General features: G+C 33.3%; 1 protein-coding gene across 11 annotated transcripts in view; it reads left to right on the top strand.

The window, feature by feature from the left end:
* tsnare1 (T-SNARE Domain Containing 1) overlaps positions 1-17,216 on the top strand; it is a 506,388-nt gene that overhangs the window by 204,122 nt on the left and 285,050 nt on the right. For 10 of the 11 annotated variants that reach the window (XM_087284985.1, XM_087284980.1, XM_087284981.1 and 7 more), the window contains one exon: positions 13,620-13,692. In XM_087284985.1, the coding sequence (XP_087141111.1) occupies positions 13,620-13,692 (73 nt within the window). Of the gene's footprint in view, positions 1-13,619; positions 14,661-17,216 lie in introns of all 11 variants that reach the window. The other variant, XR_015510177.1, reaches the window with a different exon arrangement.

The following is a 17,216-nucleotide window of genomic DNA, read 5'->3' as shown; positions in this document are numbered from 1 at the left end:
GCGACGGGATGTTGACAGCCGAGTAAGAGGAAGCGTGGGAGAGAGAGAGAGCGGATGCCTGTCTGTAACAAACACAGAGAAAAATTCAGCGGTTATTTTCTACTTAATGGTGAGTGTTTCTTCTGAATTTTTCCCTCTGCAATGCCCGCATTCTCCACCAGTTGTAGCGAGGCAGAGGGAAAACACAAACACCGTAGATAATGTTACAAACAATGCCCCGGAGGGTGCCTTTATTTACAAGTGATATTGGGGTGAATGAGTGCTCTTCTTAAAGGTGCGTGCTCAAGTGCTCCGGGGAGATGGTGAAGGCTGGTGAGAAGTAGAGTGTTGGATCGGTCACGAGCTGGACTCGGCTGTGGGAGAGACAGAGAGAGACAAGCGTTAGCGCAGGGAGTCATGTCAAATGAAGCTCACTTCCGTCTGTGTGGGGCTAGCTTATATCTCTCCCTGGCTGATGAGGTCCAGCTGTGAGCGATCCGAGGTTGATGAGAGATCCAGCTGGTGTGGATTTGTGCCCAGGGCGACGTGGTATTACATGGCTCGCTACAATATATATATATATATATATATATATATATATATATATATATATATATATATAACATTTCACAGGGGGCCTACTAATTTCAATGATAGAATAGATGTGTGTGTGTGTGTGTGTGTGTGTGTGTGTGTGTGTGTGTGTGTGTGTGTGTGTGTGTGTGTCTGTGTCTGTGTCTGTGTCTGTGTGTGTGTGTGTGTGTGTGTGTGTGTGTGTGTGTGTGTGTGTGTGTGTGTGTGTGATGTAATTACACGAAAAATAAAAATATTGTGGTTGAACAAGAGAATGTGTTAAGGAATAATGGATATTCTCAACTGTATTTCGAAAGAGCACAAAGACATTTTTATTGATCATAACCTTCATGTAAAAGTGCAGACATGGCAAGTTATTTTGCGAGTTTGAACATCAGCTTCTTTATCTATTGTCAAAATTAAATAAAAAGTGTGTTGTTTAATTCATTGTTTTAAACAATCTTATAATAGGTTAGGACATCTAGTATGTCAGGAGAAGTGCAACTGTTATTTGGTGTTAAATTATACACTTGGAATTTACGAAATTAGAATATTATGTACATTTGTCTACTTCTGTATTTAAATGTGATGACAATTGCATATGGTATATATAATAAGAGTGTTTTTTTTAATACTAATGCCATTTTTTTGTGAAATTTACAATGATTTTGTTAGCACACATTGTTATTCTTTAGGTAAATAAATAATCCGAGCAAGTTAGTCCCCTGGGCCTTATATATATATATATATAAAAATAGATTCTGCATCATTACCGTAAAAACCCAAACAATCCCCAACCCTTCTTGAAATACAAAAACATGATATTTTGGTGGCACAGATTAAAAGTAGCCTTTTCTGCAGTGTGTTATCCTTCTTTTTTATTTATTAACATTAAATGATTGTCTTTATTTGAAATTTATTCAAATAAAAATACTGGTTTTAATGTCATTAACATCATTCAGATTTTATTTTTTTAAGCATGCGTTTAGACACTTAAATATTGATTCTGCATCATTACCGTTGAAACCCAAACAATCCCCAACCCTTCTTGAAATACAAAATATGATACAAAATATGCCTGAAACAACATATGATATTTTGGTGGTATAGATTAATTTGTGATTTATTACAATAAAAAAAAAGATTTTAATGTTTTCAGCATCATTCTTTGTGTTTCTTATTTATTTATTTATTTATTTATTTTTGTATGCATTTAGGCACTTAAATATTGATTCTGCAATAAAACCGTGAAAACCAAACAATCACCTACCCTTCCTGAAATACAAAATATGATATGTGATATGTTAATGGCACAGAATGAAAATAGCATTTTCTGGAGTGTGTTATCCCTCTTTTTATTAAGATTAAATGATTTCGTTAATTTGTGACATATTGAAATAAATATACAGATTTTAATGTCATCAGCATCATTTTATTTTTAATTTTTCAAAGTATGCATTTAGACACATACATATTGATTCTGCATATACACCGATAAAACCCAAGGAATCCCCAACCCTTCCTGAAATACAAAAAATATGATATTTTGGTGGCACAGAATAAAAGTAGCCTTTTTTAGAGTGTGTTATCCCTCTTTTTTATTTATTTATTAAGAATAAGTGTTTTTTTATGTGTAACTTAATACAATAAATTTACAGATTTTAATGTCATCAACATCATTTTTAATTTTTTAAGTATGCATTTAGGCATTTGAATATTGATTCTGTATCAATATCGTAAAAAAAAAACAATCACTAACCCATCCTGAAATATAAAACATCATATTTTAGTGGCACAGAATGAAAGTAACCTTTTCTGGAGTGTGTTGTCCATCTTTTTATGTATTAAGATTTAATGATTTCTTTAATTAGTGATTTATTAAAATAAAAATACAGATTTTAATGTTAACATGATTTTTTTCCCCAAAGTATGCATTTAAACACCTAAATATTGATTCTGCATCAATACCACAAAAACCCAAACAATCCCCAACCCTTCTTGAGATACAAAATATGATATTTTGGTGACACAGAATGAAAGTACAGTAGCCTTTTCTGGAGTGTGTTATCCCTCTTTTTTCCTCTCTAGCGGTGCTCTCAGTCAGATGGTCAGAGGTCTCAGAACTGATTGTCTAGGAAACGCTCTTCTTCGCAAGCTATTATGAAGCCATCAGCCACCAACCACCTCTTCTAGGTTTCCTTTTCTCATTCTATCATATGCAGTTCATGCCATACTTTCTAAGACTCTCGTGGAGTTACACACGCGCAGCTGGCGGCTTCTAAATATGGAGATTTTAGGTTGTTAGCCCCGGGGGAGCTTTGAGACATGCTGCGTTTAGTTCAGGACTTGAAATCAGAAACACAGAGGGTAGTCATATCACATTATCTTCAGCCAGCATAACACGTCAGCATCGTCCAGGGCACATTTCAGCTCTTATAAATGCATAAAAGCACTGCATTGTCGCTTGACCCTGGACGCTTGTGCTGTGCTATTTACTGCAATGAGGTTTTTCACTTGTGTGGAACTTTGAATTCACCTCAAGCTATTTTATTTCAAGTGTTGCTTATTCAGACATACTGGATGTGGCTCATTCTTCCTGTAAAAAGAACAAACATTCCAGGAACACAGACAAGCAAGTAAAACGGCAAAATATGAAATGAAACATCATTTTGTGAGGGTTCTGCTTTTGAAATAAAGGATTTTTTTTAAATCAATGTATATACAGTTAACGATGGGAAAATATTTCCCAAGGCACTGGTATTCAGCTTAAAATGCAATTTAAAGGCTTAACTATAAGTTAATTAGGTGAACTAGGCAATTTATTGGACAACAGTGATTTTTTTCTGTTGCCAAAACATTTTTTTTTTTACTAAAGAGGCTAATAATATTAATGGAAAAAAATTATATAGTAAATACCAACGCAATCTCACAGCAATTCGTAACTTTTTGATGTAGTGGATAATTCGAATGAATTTGTACGATCTAATTCCTATAATTTAGTACTGTATTTAAAATTTGTTGTAATTAAATGTGATTTTTTTATTTATTTATTTATTTGTTTGTTTGTTTTTGTTTGTTGCCATGCTTTGATATATCATTTATTTAATGTTTTTTTTTTTTTGTTTTTTTTTTGGAATATTGTCCCTATTGAGTTTGTGTTATTTATATAATTTGTTTGTTTACATATTTGCATTTTGTTTTATTTTATTTTTGTTTTTATATTTTATATGCATTTAATTTTTATAAAATAGTTTATATATTAATGTTTTTTGTTACTTTTTAATGTTTCAGTGTAGCAATTTCTTTATGGTTTATGGATAAATAATTTGCAATTCAAAATTATCCTATTTAGTTCTTTAGTTTTATTTATTTATTTATTTATAAATATTTTATTTATTTATTATAGCATTTTTAACATTTTCAAATATCAAATATATTTATTAATTTATTTATTTTATCATTTGTGTGTGTGTGTGTGTGTGTGTGTGTGTGTGTGTGTGTGTGTGTGTGTGTGTGTGTGTGTGTGTGTGTGTGTGTGTGTGTGTCTGGCTGTCTGTCTGTCTGTCTGTCTGTCTTTCTGTCTGTCTTCAGGTCCTGAAAAGCATTTTGATCCAGTAAATTGCATAATTATTGAATAATAAAAATTCAACAGAAGGGTTGATAATTTTGATGTCAGTTGTACTTTAACTTATTTGTAATTAAATGTATTTATTTGTCTGTCTGTCTGTTTCTTTGTTTGTTTATTTTCCCTATTGAGTTTGTGGTATTTATATGAAATTACATATTTGTTACATATTTGCTGTTTATTTTATTTTTAATTTATGTTTATATATTTATATGCATTTATTTTTTTTTAATAGTTTTTATATTTATGATTCTTTGTTACTTTTTTTAATTTATCAGTGTAGAAATGTCTTTCTGTAAGCATTAATATTTGTGCTTTCTGCTTTAGATCATCACCTTTTGTCAATGACTATAGCATCACTGTACAGGATGTACAAAAACTCAGACTAGAGCCAACATATTCTTTATTAAGAGGCGTTAATTTTGTTCAGCCGCCTTATTGTGTTAGCTTTAACAGTAATTGTGTACTTCAATTTAAGGAGTCATTTAGCAGATGTGTTTATCTAGAGAGATTAAAAGTACACACATGTATGTTTGATTAAAAGTACACACATTAGGTCAATCCTCTTGGAGAAACCCGAGGATAAGAGCTTTCCCTTTGATATCTAGCCTTCAGCTTTAACCATTGCAACACAATTACATATTTTAAAGGTAATTTGTGCCATTTTGTTTTATTGAAGAAATACTTTCTCATTGTATCTTTCTTACACATTTAGAGACTGTTTTAAGGTAAATTTTATTCATTTTTGAGTAATTTTGTTGTGTTTTTAAAGTTGCAATGTTTTTTTTTTCTTCAGTTTTATGTTTTTTCAACAATAATAAAATGTAGTCATTTTATTAAATCAACATATTAGTTCATTTTTATTAGTTTTTTTTATTTAATGTTAGTTTTTTATTTATATTAGTTTTACAAATTTTGTGTACATTTGTCATTTTTTTATAAAAAATTGTATTCACATTTTAGTTGCAATCGTTTTATTATGTGTGCCATTTTATGAATTTTAAAAATGTTTTGATATATGTAATTATTGTCCATTTTAGTAAGAGCTTAAGTAGTTTTTTTGTTCCTTTCAATATTTTAATTAATTAATTTATTTATTTATTTATTTGTTTATTTATTTGTTTATTTATTTATTTGTTTACTTATTTATTTATTTATTTATTTATTATTCATTTTTTGTTCATTCGTTTATTTATTTATTTATTTCATTATTATTATTTTTACTATTATTATTATTATTATTATTATTATTATTATTATTATTATTATTATTATTATATCTTAGTTCTCCCAGAAACAGAACTGGCTCAGCCACTGGTGTGATTTAGTGAGTTTAGATGGAGTCTTTCTGTATGTTGCATGGCCAATGGCAGGTCATTTTCAACAATTATTTATAAATTAAATAATTAAATAATTTTAATTTTAATTAACAATTGTATGTGTTGAAGTATGTTACTTGATCAGAAATGACCAATGTTATCATTATTATTATTATTATTATTATTATTAAATATTATTAGCATATAAATAATAATTAGTTGTTGTTGTTGTTGTTTTTGTTTTTGTTGTTGTTGTTTTAACTGTCTGGGCATTTGTATGTATGCAAAAACAGCCATTTTAGTTCACCTTTCCCGTGTAACACAGGAGGGCTCTCTCTTTTGGCTTGAGATATAGAAGATGCCATGTTGGTCTTTCTAATATGATTTCCCAATATTTCCCATATCTTGTCCATCCATCAGCTGTCAGCTGTATTTTAAAGTGGACACAAACCACAAATAATCTCTCAATTGGCAGGGAAAGCTCAGCGGCCCTGCGGTAGTCATTCCATCACAGCGACTCTCATATCACTCTCCTCACTGTTTTCTAGACTCAGAAACACTGTCTGATGGCTTACAGTCACTCACCTGTTCACTCCTGTCAGTCTGCGCTTCTGCTAACCTCGCGGCATGTAGTGTTCATAGAAGTGTCAGTCATTTTCTGTTTGGGAGACTTTGTGTCTTCCATGACATATATAGCCTTATCAGGCCACACATTTAATTGTGTTACTTCTGCGGATCCTGTGTGTGTGTGCGTGCGTGCATGCGTGCTTGCGTGTGTGTTTGTGTGTGTGTCAGATACAGCAGATGTCTGACATTTTGTATCTAATGAAACAAAGGCAGACCCTATCAGCCCCATGTTGGCGCTCTTTCTGTCTCTGTATCTCTGTCTCTATCTTTCGTTTTCTAAATAAAAACAGGATGATGTTTGACATGAGGATCCTCATCGTGAAAAAAGAGTATCGATCTAATCCACATGACTCGGTCTGTTTTCTGATGTTCATTGTTAAAGGAACACTACAACTATTTTTGGAAACAGACTCCTTTCATAAGTCATCTACCATTTTTGAATCCATTCAGCCCATCTCTTTGTCTGTCGGGAGTATTTTTAGCTTAGCTTAGCTTAGCATAGACAATTGTATCTGATTAGACCATTAGCATTTAATAATTTTCTTATTTAATGCTTGAATCTGCTAGTTACTTACTAAGACTGAGGTATACAAGAAAAGTTGTTATTTTGTAGGTCATTATGGCTAGGAACTATACTTTCATTCCAGCATAATAATCAGGTGACGTTGCTGCCTTGCCATGCTTATAAAAAAAATTTTGAGCTGCCCTTTGTCACCAATTCTGTTCATAATTTTTTATGGACAGAATTTCAAAGTGCAGCCTTGGGCTGGTGGGCGTTCGGTTCCAGGACCACATAATCTCATATCTGTTATTCGCACACAATGTTGTTCTGTTGGCTTTGTCGAAAATGGACCTTCAGAATGCACTGGAGCGATTTACTGCCGAGTGTGACGTGGCTGGGATGATAATCAGCACCTCCAATTCCAAGGCCATGGTGCTCTACTAGAAGACCCAGGACACACTGGAGGGACTAGGTCTCTCTTGACTGGCCTGGGAACACCTCGGGATACCCCCGGAGGAGCTGGAGGAAGTGTCTGGGGAGAAAGAAATCTGGGGTTCTCTCCTAAGACTGCTGCCTCTGAGACCCGGCCCTGGAAAAGCGTTTGAAAATGAATGAATGAATGAATGAATGAATGAATGAATGAACGAATGAACGAATGAACGAATGAATGAGATGCTAATGGCCTAATCCGATTCAATGCTTTATGCTAAGATAAGCTAAGCTAATATAAAAGTGCTCCCGCCAGACCCTGAGTTTGCTTGAATGGATTCAAAAATGATAAAATTTTGGGCTATTTACCTCTAGGTGACTTGTAAAATTTGCATATTAAAAATAGTGGATTGTTCCTTTAAGACAGCAATAGTTTCGGTTTAAATACATTTTTTCAAACTGAAAACTCTTAAAGCAATCCTCAAACTCTAAAATACAAAAATTATAATAATAAAAAATATATATGCCTAACTGAAAAGGATAAACTTTTTATTCGATAAAAAAAATTGCATAAGTTATGATAGAAACACTTTACCGAACAATTTCCAGTATGCACATTAAAAAAGTCATGTGATTTTGTTATAAGAGATCATGTGATGTTAAAAATGTGTGTGAATAGACAAACCAGCAGGCTGAGCACATGATAAAACATCTGAAATGTTGTTTTGGTCATTTTAAAATGCCTTAACAATTTTTGTATTAGTGTTATTATGTTATCATTTACCTCCAGAATAGGCTTAATCAAAAGTGGTCCATGTCTCGTGTCTTCATATGCCCCTACGTGTTCTTTGTGTGTCGGCATTTGTCTTCTGAGGCGCAAGCCATTTATTAAATAAAGAAAAAATTCACTCAGCTTCTTTTATCGCAGAAAATTCAGTTTTTAATTTTGATATTTAGAGCCAGTTAATCAAGAAGTGACGATTTTGTTATTTTTGACTCAGTGGATGGTAACACTATTTACTTGCACGTCTTTTATGTATCATATTTTATTTTTTATTTTTTATTTTATTTATTTTTAACTATTGTCATATAAATACTCAGAGTCATGCATCACAGTAGTATTTGTCATAGTGTTGGTCTTTAGATATTTCTCCTTGATTGATCTGGTCTGGTAAGGTAAAGTCACAGAACTTCCTTCTGCTCCACTGGCTGAAGCACTGAAGCACACGTTGACCCTCAGAGTGTCTGTGTTGGTCCTCCTCATGGGATAGAGCCTCTGCCAGGGGGAACATGAAGAGAAACTCTGGCTTCTGAAGTGCTGTCTGCTTATTCTAAGCCACATAAATGATGCACAACTCAGGCCTCTGGGCTACCCAGACTCCCCACGGGCAGAAGGGCAGAGAGAACTCCCAAAATCAATACGTCACTGTCATGTTCGTTTATATAAAAACAAGTTAAACATACCCTTGTGTTCCCTATGAATGAATGCAAGCTATTTGTTTTATTTTATTTTATTTTATTTTATTTTATTTTACTTTACTTTGATTTTATTTTACTTTACGTTATTTTTATTTACTTTTATTTACCTTACCTTGCCTTACTTTTATTTGATTCATTTTATTTTTAATTTACACACATAATGTTTATGGAGTAATTAATATAGTATGCTTGAAAGTAACAGCAAATACCTTTACATTATTACATGACATTAAATATATACTGTAAACAATGCTATTTTTAAAGCAACATTCAGAAATAATCATAAAAAACTTATTGACACTAGCAAGAAATGTTTTTCAACACCAACTCCTTATATTACAATGATTTCTGAATGACTGAAGGCAGATATGCTGACATAATAATAATAATAATAATAATAATAATATTTTGAATTAGAAAACTTTTTATTGTAAGATTTATTTTTAAACATTGCTACTGCTTTATGCAATACTGTATGCTGTCTTAAAAAAACATATAATTTTATTTTTATTTTATTTGATTTGTTTTTGTTATGCTTATTTATATTTTAACAATTGCAACAAAATCAATCCATTCTTGTGTCTGCTTCTCAGCAAACAGCTATCTTTCTGTTTGATTATTAATACAGCAGAATTATTTTGACTCCCAAGTTTCTTAACTGTAGAGTTTGTTTAGGTCATTTAAGTAATTTCCTCATATTTCATCAGACCTCTTTTCCCCAGACTTCCTTCAGCGTGTTGAATTGTGTTTGCCAGTATGACTGAACTTTGATTTATTCTGAATTCAGTGCCTGTTAGCTATAAACCCAGTTCTCAAAGGAGTCGCAGCTCCACAGAGAGGTGTTTACTAAAAGCCATTCTGAACATTACAGTAAATGAACCAATGATTGCTCTAACTAGATCTGTATTGTGATCTTTTTAGGCAAGGCACTGCAGGTAAATATGGTAAAAAATGAACTTTCATTTATCATCATGCTTCTCCATTTGTCTGATTACATTAAGAATTGCAAACGTTGTTAAAATGTTTTGTTCATCAAAGAATCCTAAAGAAAAGACTCAAGAAAGATTGAGAAAGAAAAAAAGACAAAAAAAAAAAGACTGTCAGTAAAATTATACACTTGTTTTCAGTATTGAGAATAAAAAGAAATGTTTCTCGTCAAGGTGAAAATTTGTCTCGTGAGTTGTGTTGTTATGATGGAGCATGAGGGGGAAATTAGCATTGAAGATTGGAGGCAGGATTGAATTTGAACTGCAAATCAAGTGCTTTGCACACACCTGGCAATTAGGCATGGGACGATAGCCATTTTCATTTTTTTTCAATACCATTTCTAAGGTATGTGTAAGATTTTTATTTACTTTTTTTTTTTTTTTTTTAGGACAACAGTATTTCCAGCAGAAAAGATACCCAAAGATGTTGTCTTAAAATGTGACAAAAAAATCAGTTTTTAAAACAAATGAAGAAAGCAGAAGTCTATGATTCATTTAAATTATTTAGCCTGACATGTTCACTGTTCTAAAATATATATATATATATATTTTGTTAAAATAAAATATTATGTGTTTAAAAGGGAAAACAAAAAGTTTTTGTTTTTTAGCCAGACATTTAAAATATTGTATTTTATTACCGCCTACCACATACCTCAACCCTAAACCAAACCCTCACAGTAATATTGTTATTTATTGTTGTACAGTTTCACAAAATTATGCTATATTGACAATGCTCTGCAGGAGAGGGTGAAGTCTGGATGGGATACAGGTGAGGATACTCATGTCATTATAGCATAATTTTTGTGAACCTGTAAAACAAATAATATTTTTACATTACTGTGACGGTTGGGTTTAGGGTTTAGGTAAGGGTAGACAGTAATAAAATACAACTAATGTGTAATTTAATAAATAATATAAATACTTGTTATTAACTTCCATCCGAAACTGTAATTTTGCCTGTAGTGTCTTTTACCTTAAGTTTCTCTATTCTAATCAAGAGCTATGGCACATTAAAGAAAAATTTTACAAACGCCATGGTGGGTAAAATAAATATGTTACTCTGTGATAGTGTTGATGGCTTGAGAGGGAAAAATGCAGAAACTCTTTAGTAATGTTTGATTTGCTAGGGGCCATTTTGGCTCCGACCAAACAGTTTGTGCCAAGAGCCGGAATGGCTGCCAGTTTCCCAAACAATTGCAGACACCTGTGATGAATGGCTCAATGGTTTCAGCTCCACTGACCCAGCTGCACTCACATCGGGTTGTGTATGGAGGAAAAGAGGTCTGTGAGCAGGAGATAGACTTGGGGTTTAGAGGACTCCATGTTGCTTCGGGCCACTGTAGAGGAAAGTTTGACATGAAAAGGCAATGGAGAAAAAGATTTGGTTTTGATTTGTTATGAGTATGTTGTGATTGTGCTGCCACAACTGTCATCAATTACTGTACCAATAGTTGAGCGTTGTTCAAGAATCACGGTAGAAAAAACTTAGTGAAAACGTTCATATTGTAAGAGCATATTAGAAGGATTTCTGTAGAGTCGTGTTACTGTATACTGAAGACTGGAGAAAATATTCTGAAAATACAGCTTTGTATTTAATATGATATCAATTAATTTAGTAAATTTAGGTAACACTTTGTTTTGATGGTCCATTTAAGTATTAGTAGACTGTTTGCTTTATATCTGTTTATACTGCTCCTTCAACAAACATTTAACTGATGAAAAGAAACTTTGCAAGTATATTACACTAACCCTAACCCCAACCCCAACCCTAACCCTAACCTAAAAGTCTACTTATAATCTAACAAGAATTAGTTGGCATGTTGATGCAATGTAACTTCAATTCAACAAACGGACCATCAAAATAAAGTGTGACCTAAATTACACTTTAAAATGAATAGCAACATAAAGCTCAATTTTACATTATTATAAATGATGACAACATTACTATTTGACTGTATTTCCAATTAGTATAAAAGATGACGAAAATATGTTAAAAGTTGACTAGTTTTAGTTTTTAATGTCTGAATCTTATGTGTATGACCAAATCTTATTTATATTTTGCTATTTTCATGAAAAAAAAAAAATCTAATGTGTTCATCGACTTAAGCATGTCAACTTGATGTCTTCTTTTAATAGAAAGGTCTATTTGTCAACCAAAAATGTCCATAATTAATACCTGCAGTTGAAGTCAGTATTTTTAATCCTCCTTAATTATTAGGCCCCCTTTTTATTTTTTCCCCATTTTTTTAGCACAAATTTTCCCCATTTTTTTTAACACATTTCTAAACATAATAGTTTATGTTGAGAAATGTGATTTGTTTTATCTTTGCCATGATGACAGTAAATATTTTTTGACTAGATATTTTTCAAGACACTTCTATACAGCTTAAAGTGACATTTAAATGCTTAACTAGGTTAAAAGGTTTACTAGGTATAGGTTAGGGTAATTAGGCAAGTTATTGTATAACGATTGTTTGTTCTGTAAACTATCAAAAAAAAAAAATGCTTAAAGGGGCTATTATTTTGACCTTAAAATAATTATAAAAAAATTTAAAACTGCTTTAATTCTTGCCAAAATAAAATAAATAAGACTTTCTTTAGAAGAAAAAATGTTATCAGACATACTGTAAAAAAGCAAATCTGATTTCAACTGGAGATACTATTAATACCAAGATATAGTCTTAAGCGGGTCGCACACCAGATGTGCCGCTAGGCGCTGCGAGACAGTGCACACATGACAGTTGGAAGTGTCGCACATCAGATGCGCACATTCGCATATTTAAAATTAAACTATTCAGATGGGGCTCTGTGGCACGGCTTGCGGCGCCAGTGTGTGTACCATGATAGAAACATATATTTCGAATTCTAAAATGTATGGCATGTATGTGCGACCTGCTTTACGCTTTATTATCAAAATCGCTTGCTAAGAAAGATCACAGCGTAATAGTTGCCATAAGCAACACAGCAATGTTTATTAACTGAATAATTTATTTTTTTATGTATCAAATGAGTCTGTGATTCAGTGACCCATTCATAAATACAAGATATTACTTCATTTTCAAATGATTCAGCAGTCTCAACAAAACAGTTGAATGTATGACTTTCATATTAAATTAATCATTACATTTTCCCAAACCCTGTTTATATACACCTATGGCAAATTCTACCAGAAATGTTCATCATCTGTCCCTGAAATAAAAACATAAATACAGTGAATAAAAAGTATTTCATCCCAAAAGTGTTTAGAATTGACAGAAGGTTGATTTCTGTGAGTTGTTCTGTAAAGGACTATGTCATTGATTTTTTTCTCAGATTTTTGTTCTTTATTAAAAACACTTTACTAATGTACAAACTCTGCCATTGTCCTTGTCCTCAGCACATTTGAACCTACAGCTTTATTAGTTTCGTTATGTTAAAAACTGTTATTTAGAAGGAAAAAACAGAAATAGTAAGTTTAAGTTGTTATCATTCACATCAATAGATTCAAAAACATTAAATTATGAATACATTCTACAAATAAATATGACAAATAAATAATACAAATACAATTGTCTCCATGTTTCTGTCAGTCCTGTCACATTTGCATTCAATTTAATATAAAATATGTGCAATATGCCTTTAAGGCTATGACTCAAAAGAAGTGACATCATTTGATGGAGAAGCTGACGGTGATCAAGGATGTGTTCTAAGATCAAATTGTCTGATTTATTGCTTGTTTTTGCATAATTTTTTTGAGAACGACAAGCATAAAGGTCAGGCCCTGTCACGTTTTTTATAAGTAAACATCTACATTTCTGGTAGAATGTCCCCTATAAGTGAATCTGACCCTTTTATAAGTAATTGACAGTCTTTTATTCATAAAAAAGTGTTTTTTTTAGAGCTGATTAAATCCACTTACAAAGCTTCAGCTACTGTTTATTGTGTGATAAAGTCCAATTAATAATAATTAAGACCTCTTTCCTTTTTAATGCACTGTTGCTTTTGTTGTTGTCTAATTCATTTAAAGTAGCTCATGAAGGACAAATCCGCATGGAAGATCTGATATCGATAGTGTTTATTCCCCTCACCTCTGAGCTGTAACCTCTGTTTTGTTTTCGCAGAGAGACATGCTGGACGTTAATCAGATTATGAAGGACTTGGCCAGCATGGTGCATGAACAAGGAGACACCATAGGTGAGATCTTATTTGTGTTTGTGTGTTTGCGACTCTATGTTTCCAGTTAGGAGTCTATTGACTCACCCTTGTTTGTCTGGCCTTTTATTGATAATCACTTCTCCCCCTCATACCCATCCCATAATCCCCTGCTGTGCTGAGGTGAAGTTTCAGAGGAGAGAACAAGACATCAGCTTCTGCAGCTCAATAGATGACTGAGCAAAAGTCAGTCTCTACAGCAGAGAGGAGACCAAGATGAGAGGAGATCCACAAATATTCAATTTAGAGTTAACAGACAGAGAAAGGCAACCGATATTAGATGAGGAAAACATGATTCAGGAGCCACTATTACATGAGGACACCAAGGGTTCTTTTTTTGTTTATTTACTCAGAAAATATTTAGTCTGATTAGTATATTACCAGCTCCAAAATAGCTAAATGCACTTATTTAGTTATATGAATGTAAATGAAAGTAATTATTCAAGTCTGCTTGAACCAAAGGTTGCTTTTATTTCAGAATGTGGATGTACTTCTAACTAAAATGAAATATTGAGTAGGGGGATGGGGAATTATTTTTGCGCATCATTCCTTCATACAAATTAATACCAAGAGGGTCGGGCTTAAAAAAATATTGTGTCTGAAGCTGTCGAACTGACATCAGCAATGTTAGGAACACCACTCCAAATGTGGAAACAAATTTAGGGGGAAAACTAGAAAACACACACAAACATTGGCAGAGCATGCGGCCTCCACAGAAACAGTGCTAACCCCTGAGCCACCAAGCTGCCCTGTTTGCTGAACTGATGCATTTAAAACGTGTAAAAGAGAACAGTGAATGTCCAAACTAAAAACAACTTTAATGCAGTCAGTAGAAGCCCACAGTGGCGCACAAATAGTTGATATCACTGCACACTTTCTGTAAAATAAATGTTTTTTTGTTTTCATAAAGAAACACACATCATCTCTACAATAACTCTCATGTAAATCCAGTAAATACAAGAATATGATCAAGCAATTTTCAGCAGGTCTTCTCAAGCAGGTCGCACACCAGAAGCGCCGCTCGGCGCCGCGACACGGCGCGTACATGACAGTTTAAAGTATCGCACACCAGACGCGCACATTCTAATGATATTTAACATGAAACTAATCAGATGGCGCTCTGTGGCGCGGCTGAAAAATGAACTGCGTCCTGAGCCGTCGCCGGGCGCCACCGACAGCCGCCGACTTGCGGCGCCGGTGTGTGTATCCTGATAGAAACCTATGTTTAGAATTCTAAAATGCATGGCGCGGCGTGGCGCTGCGCGGCGCGCCGCCGAGCGGCGCTTCTGGTGTGCGACCTGCTTCAGATAGATAAAGAAGTCAACTTTGAGCTGTGTAACTTTGCAGATTTTATGCATAAACCTATCTAACACACTTATGAAAAAATAATAAATAATTCCCAATTTAACCCCATTGTATAAATATAAATAGTACAAACTTAAATAGGGATTTTTTGTTTTACTTTCATAAAGATATACACTACCTGACAAAAGTCTTGTCTGCATCCATACCTCTGCAATGACTTGAATAACTTATTAAAGTCATCTGGAATGGCAATGAAACCATTCTTGCAAGACTACACAAGCTCATCAAGATTCTTTATATTCATTTTCATTGCCTCCTCCATCTTACTCCAGACATGCTCAGTAATGGTCGTGTCTAGTGACTGGCCAATCCTGGAGCATCTTGCCCTTCTTTGCTTGGCTGAAGTATGAGAAGTAGCGCTATCCTGCTGAAGAATTTGCCCTCTCCTGTGGTTTGTAATGTAATGGGCAGCACAAATATCGTAATACCTCAGGCTGTTAATGTTGCCATCCACTCTGCAGATCTCTCACACGCCCCCATACTGAACGTAACCCCAAACCATGATTTTTCCTTAACCAACTTTGACTGATTTCTGTCAGAATCTTGGGTCATGTGGGTTCCTCTAGGTCTTCTGCAGTATTTGTAATGATTGGGATGCAGTTCAACAGATGATTTATCAGAAAAATCTTTCTTCTGCTACTTTTCAAAATGATCTACTTTAAATGATCAAGACAATGTTTTTATTTGAATGTTTTCACATTCTTAATGTCAGCTGTAGTGTTTTGCAATAGTGTACATATCACACATTCCTAACCTCTTAGTCACAGAAAAACAACATTTGGGGGGAAAAGAAGTCTACGATAAAAAAAAGAGATATTAAAACTTTCCTCGTCCGCAACTTTCTTCCTCGCTTGGAAACTTAACATTTACACAGGGAAATGATGTCAGACACTCTGAAGGTTATCACAAGTTATGACTACAGTGAAAGAGCTGGAATCTGGCGGGACGCACAGTATACAATAAACCAGCCAATAACGCATCTCTGCCCTTTACAAGGACACCTGAGGATGGACATGGGCTATATTTTGTTTTGTTTTATTCAGTGCTTCTCACTATGCTGCATGCATTACAATTGTGTATTAATTTATTGTGTTGTCTCATGTTTTTTTTTTTATTCTTGGCAAATTTTTCTTAAAATGGATATGTTCTGTTTCAAAGCCAAGTCTAGGCTATATTTTAAGTGTTTTATTTGTACCCCTGGTAGTTTTCCTCAAAGTTATTCCACCATAGGCTAAGGCAGAGGTTTACAAACTGTGGGGTGAGCTCCACCAGGGGGCATGAAAATTGACGATTGTTTTGTGTTCACTAGAGGAAATGATTAATGATAGCTCCACAGCTAACTATCAGGCACCTATAGGTTTAATGTGTTCCAGTAAAATATATATAAATAAAATGGGCCAGGTGCTTTTTAAAATGAATGAAAGTAAAACATGTGAAACATCTGACAAGAAAGTGCCCTTCTGAAACAAATCAGCAAGATGCCCTTCTGGATCTTTCGCTTACTTTGAAGACATACTGACTACGTTTACATAGACATCAGTAATAGTTATTTGCCTTAATCTGAATAAGTCAATAATATAAATAAGGTGTATCCAGTCCATCCACGTTTCCTGCAGAGTCTCATGTAATTTTGGGTGTTTCATTTTTTAAATTTTTCGACTTTAACTGCAGTTCGGCAGTTTCATTTTCACTCATGAACATTTAATTCATGCCCCTGTGACAAACTGGTGTATTTGATGCAATTCAAAGTAAGGACTGGTGGAAGAGTGCTGTTTTAATTTGCTTTTTGAAATTTGATACCACACGCCAAATGGAAAGAAGAAAAAAAAGTATATATATATATATATATATATATATATATATATATATATATATATATATATATATATATATATATATATATATATATATATATATATATATATATATACTCCACATCTTAATTTCATTTCTGTTTATTTAAATTATGCCTTTAATCAGATTAGGGTAATCAAAAATAGCTGTTTACATGGTAGCCTCTTAATCAAAGTATTGTCTTAATTGTATTAAAATAAAGTATAATTGTTGTCCATGTAAACATACTTAATGTTTGACTCAACAACACCATCAGGGCTTTGCGAACTTGGCTTTGCAAAGCAGCA

Source organism: Danio rerio, chromosome 16 (assembly GCF_052040795.2).
Source record: "Danio rerio strain M-AB ecotype USA chromosome 16, GRCz13ab, whole genome shotgun sequence".
In the NCBI taxonomy this organism is placed as follows: domain Eukaryota; kingdom Metazoa; phylum Chordata; class Actinopteri; order Cypriniformes; family Danionidae; genus Danio; species Danio rerio.
This window is presented reverse-complemented; position numbering and strand designations above follow the sequence as displayed.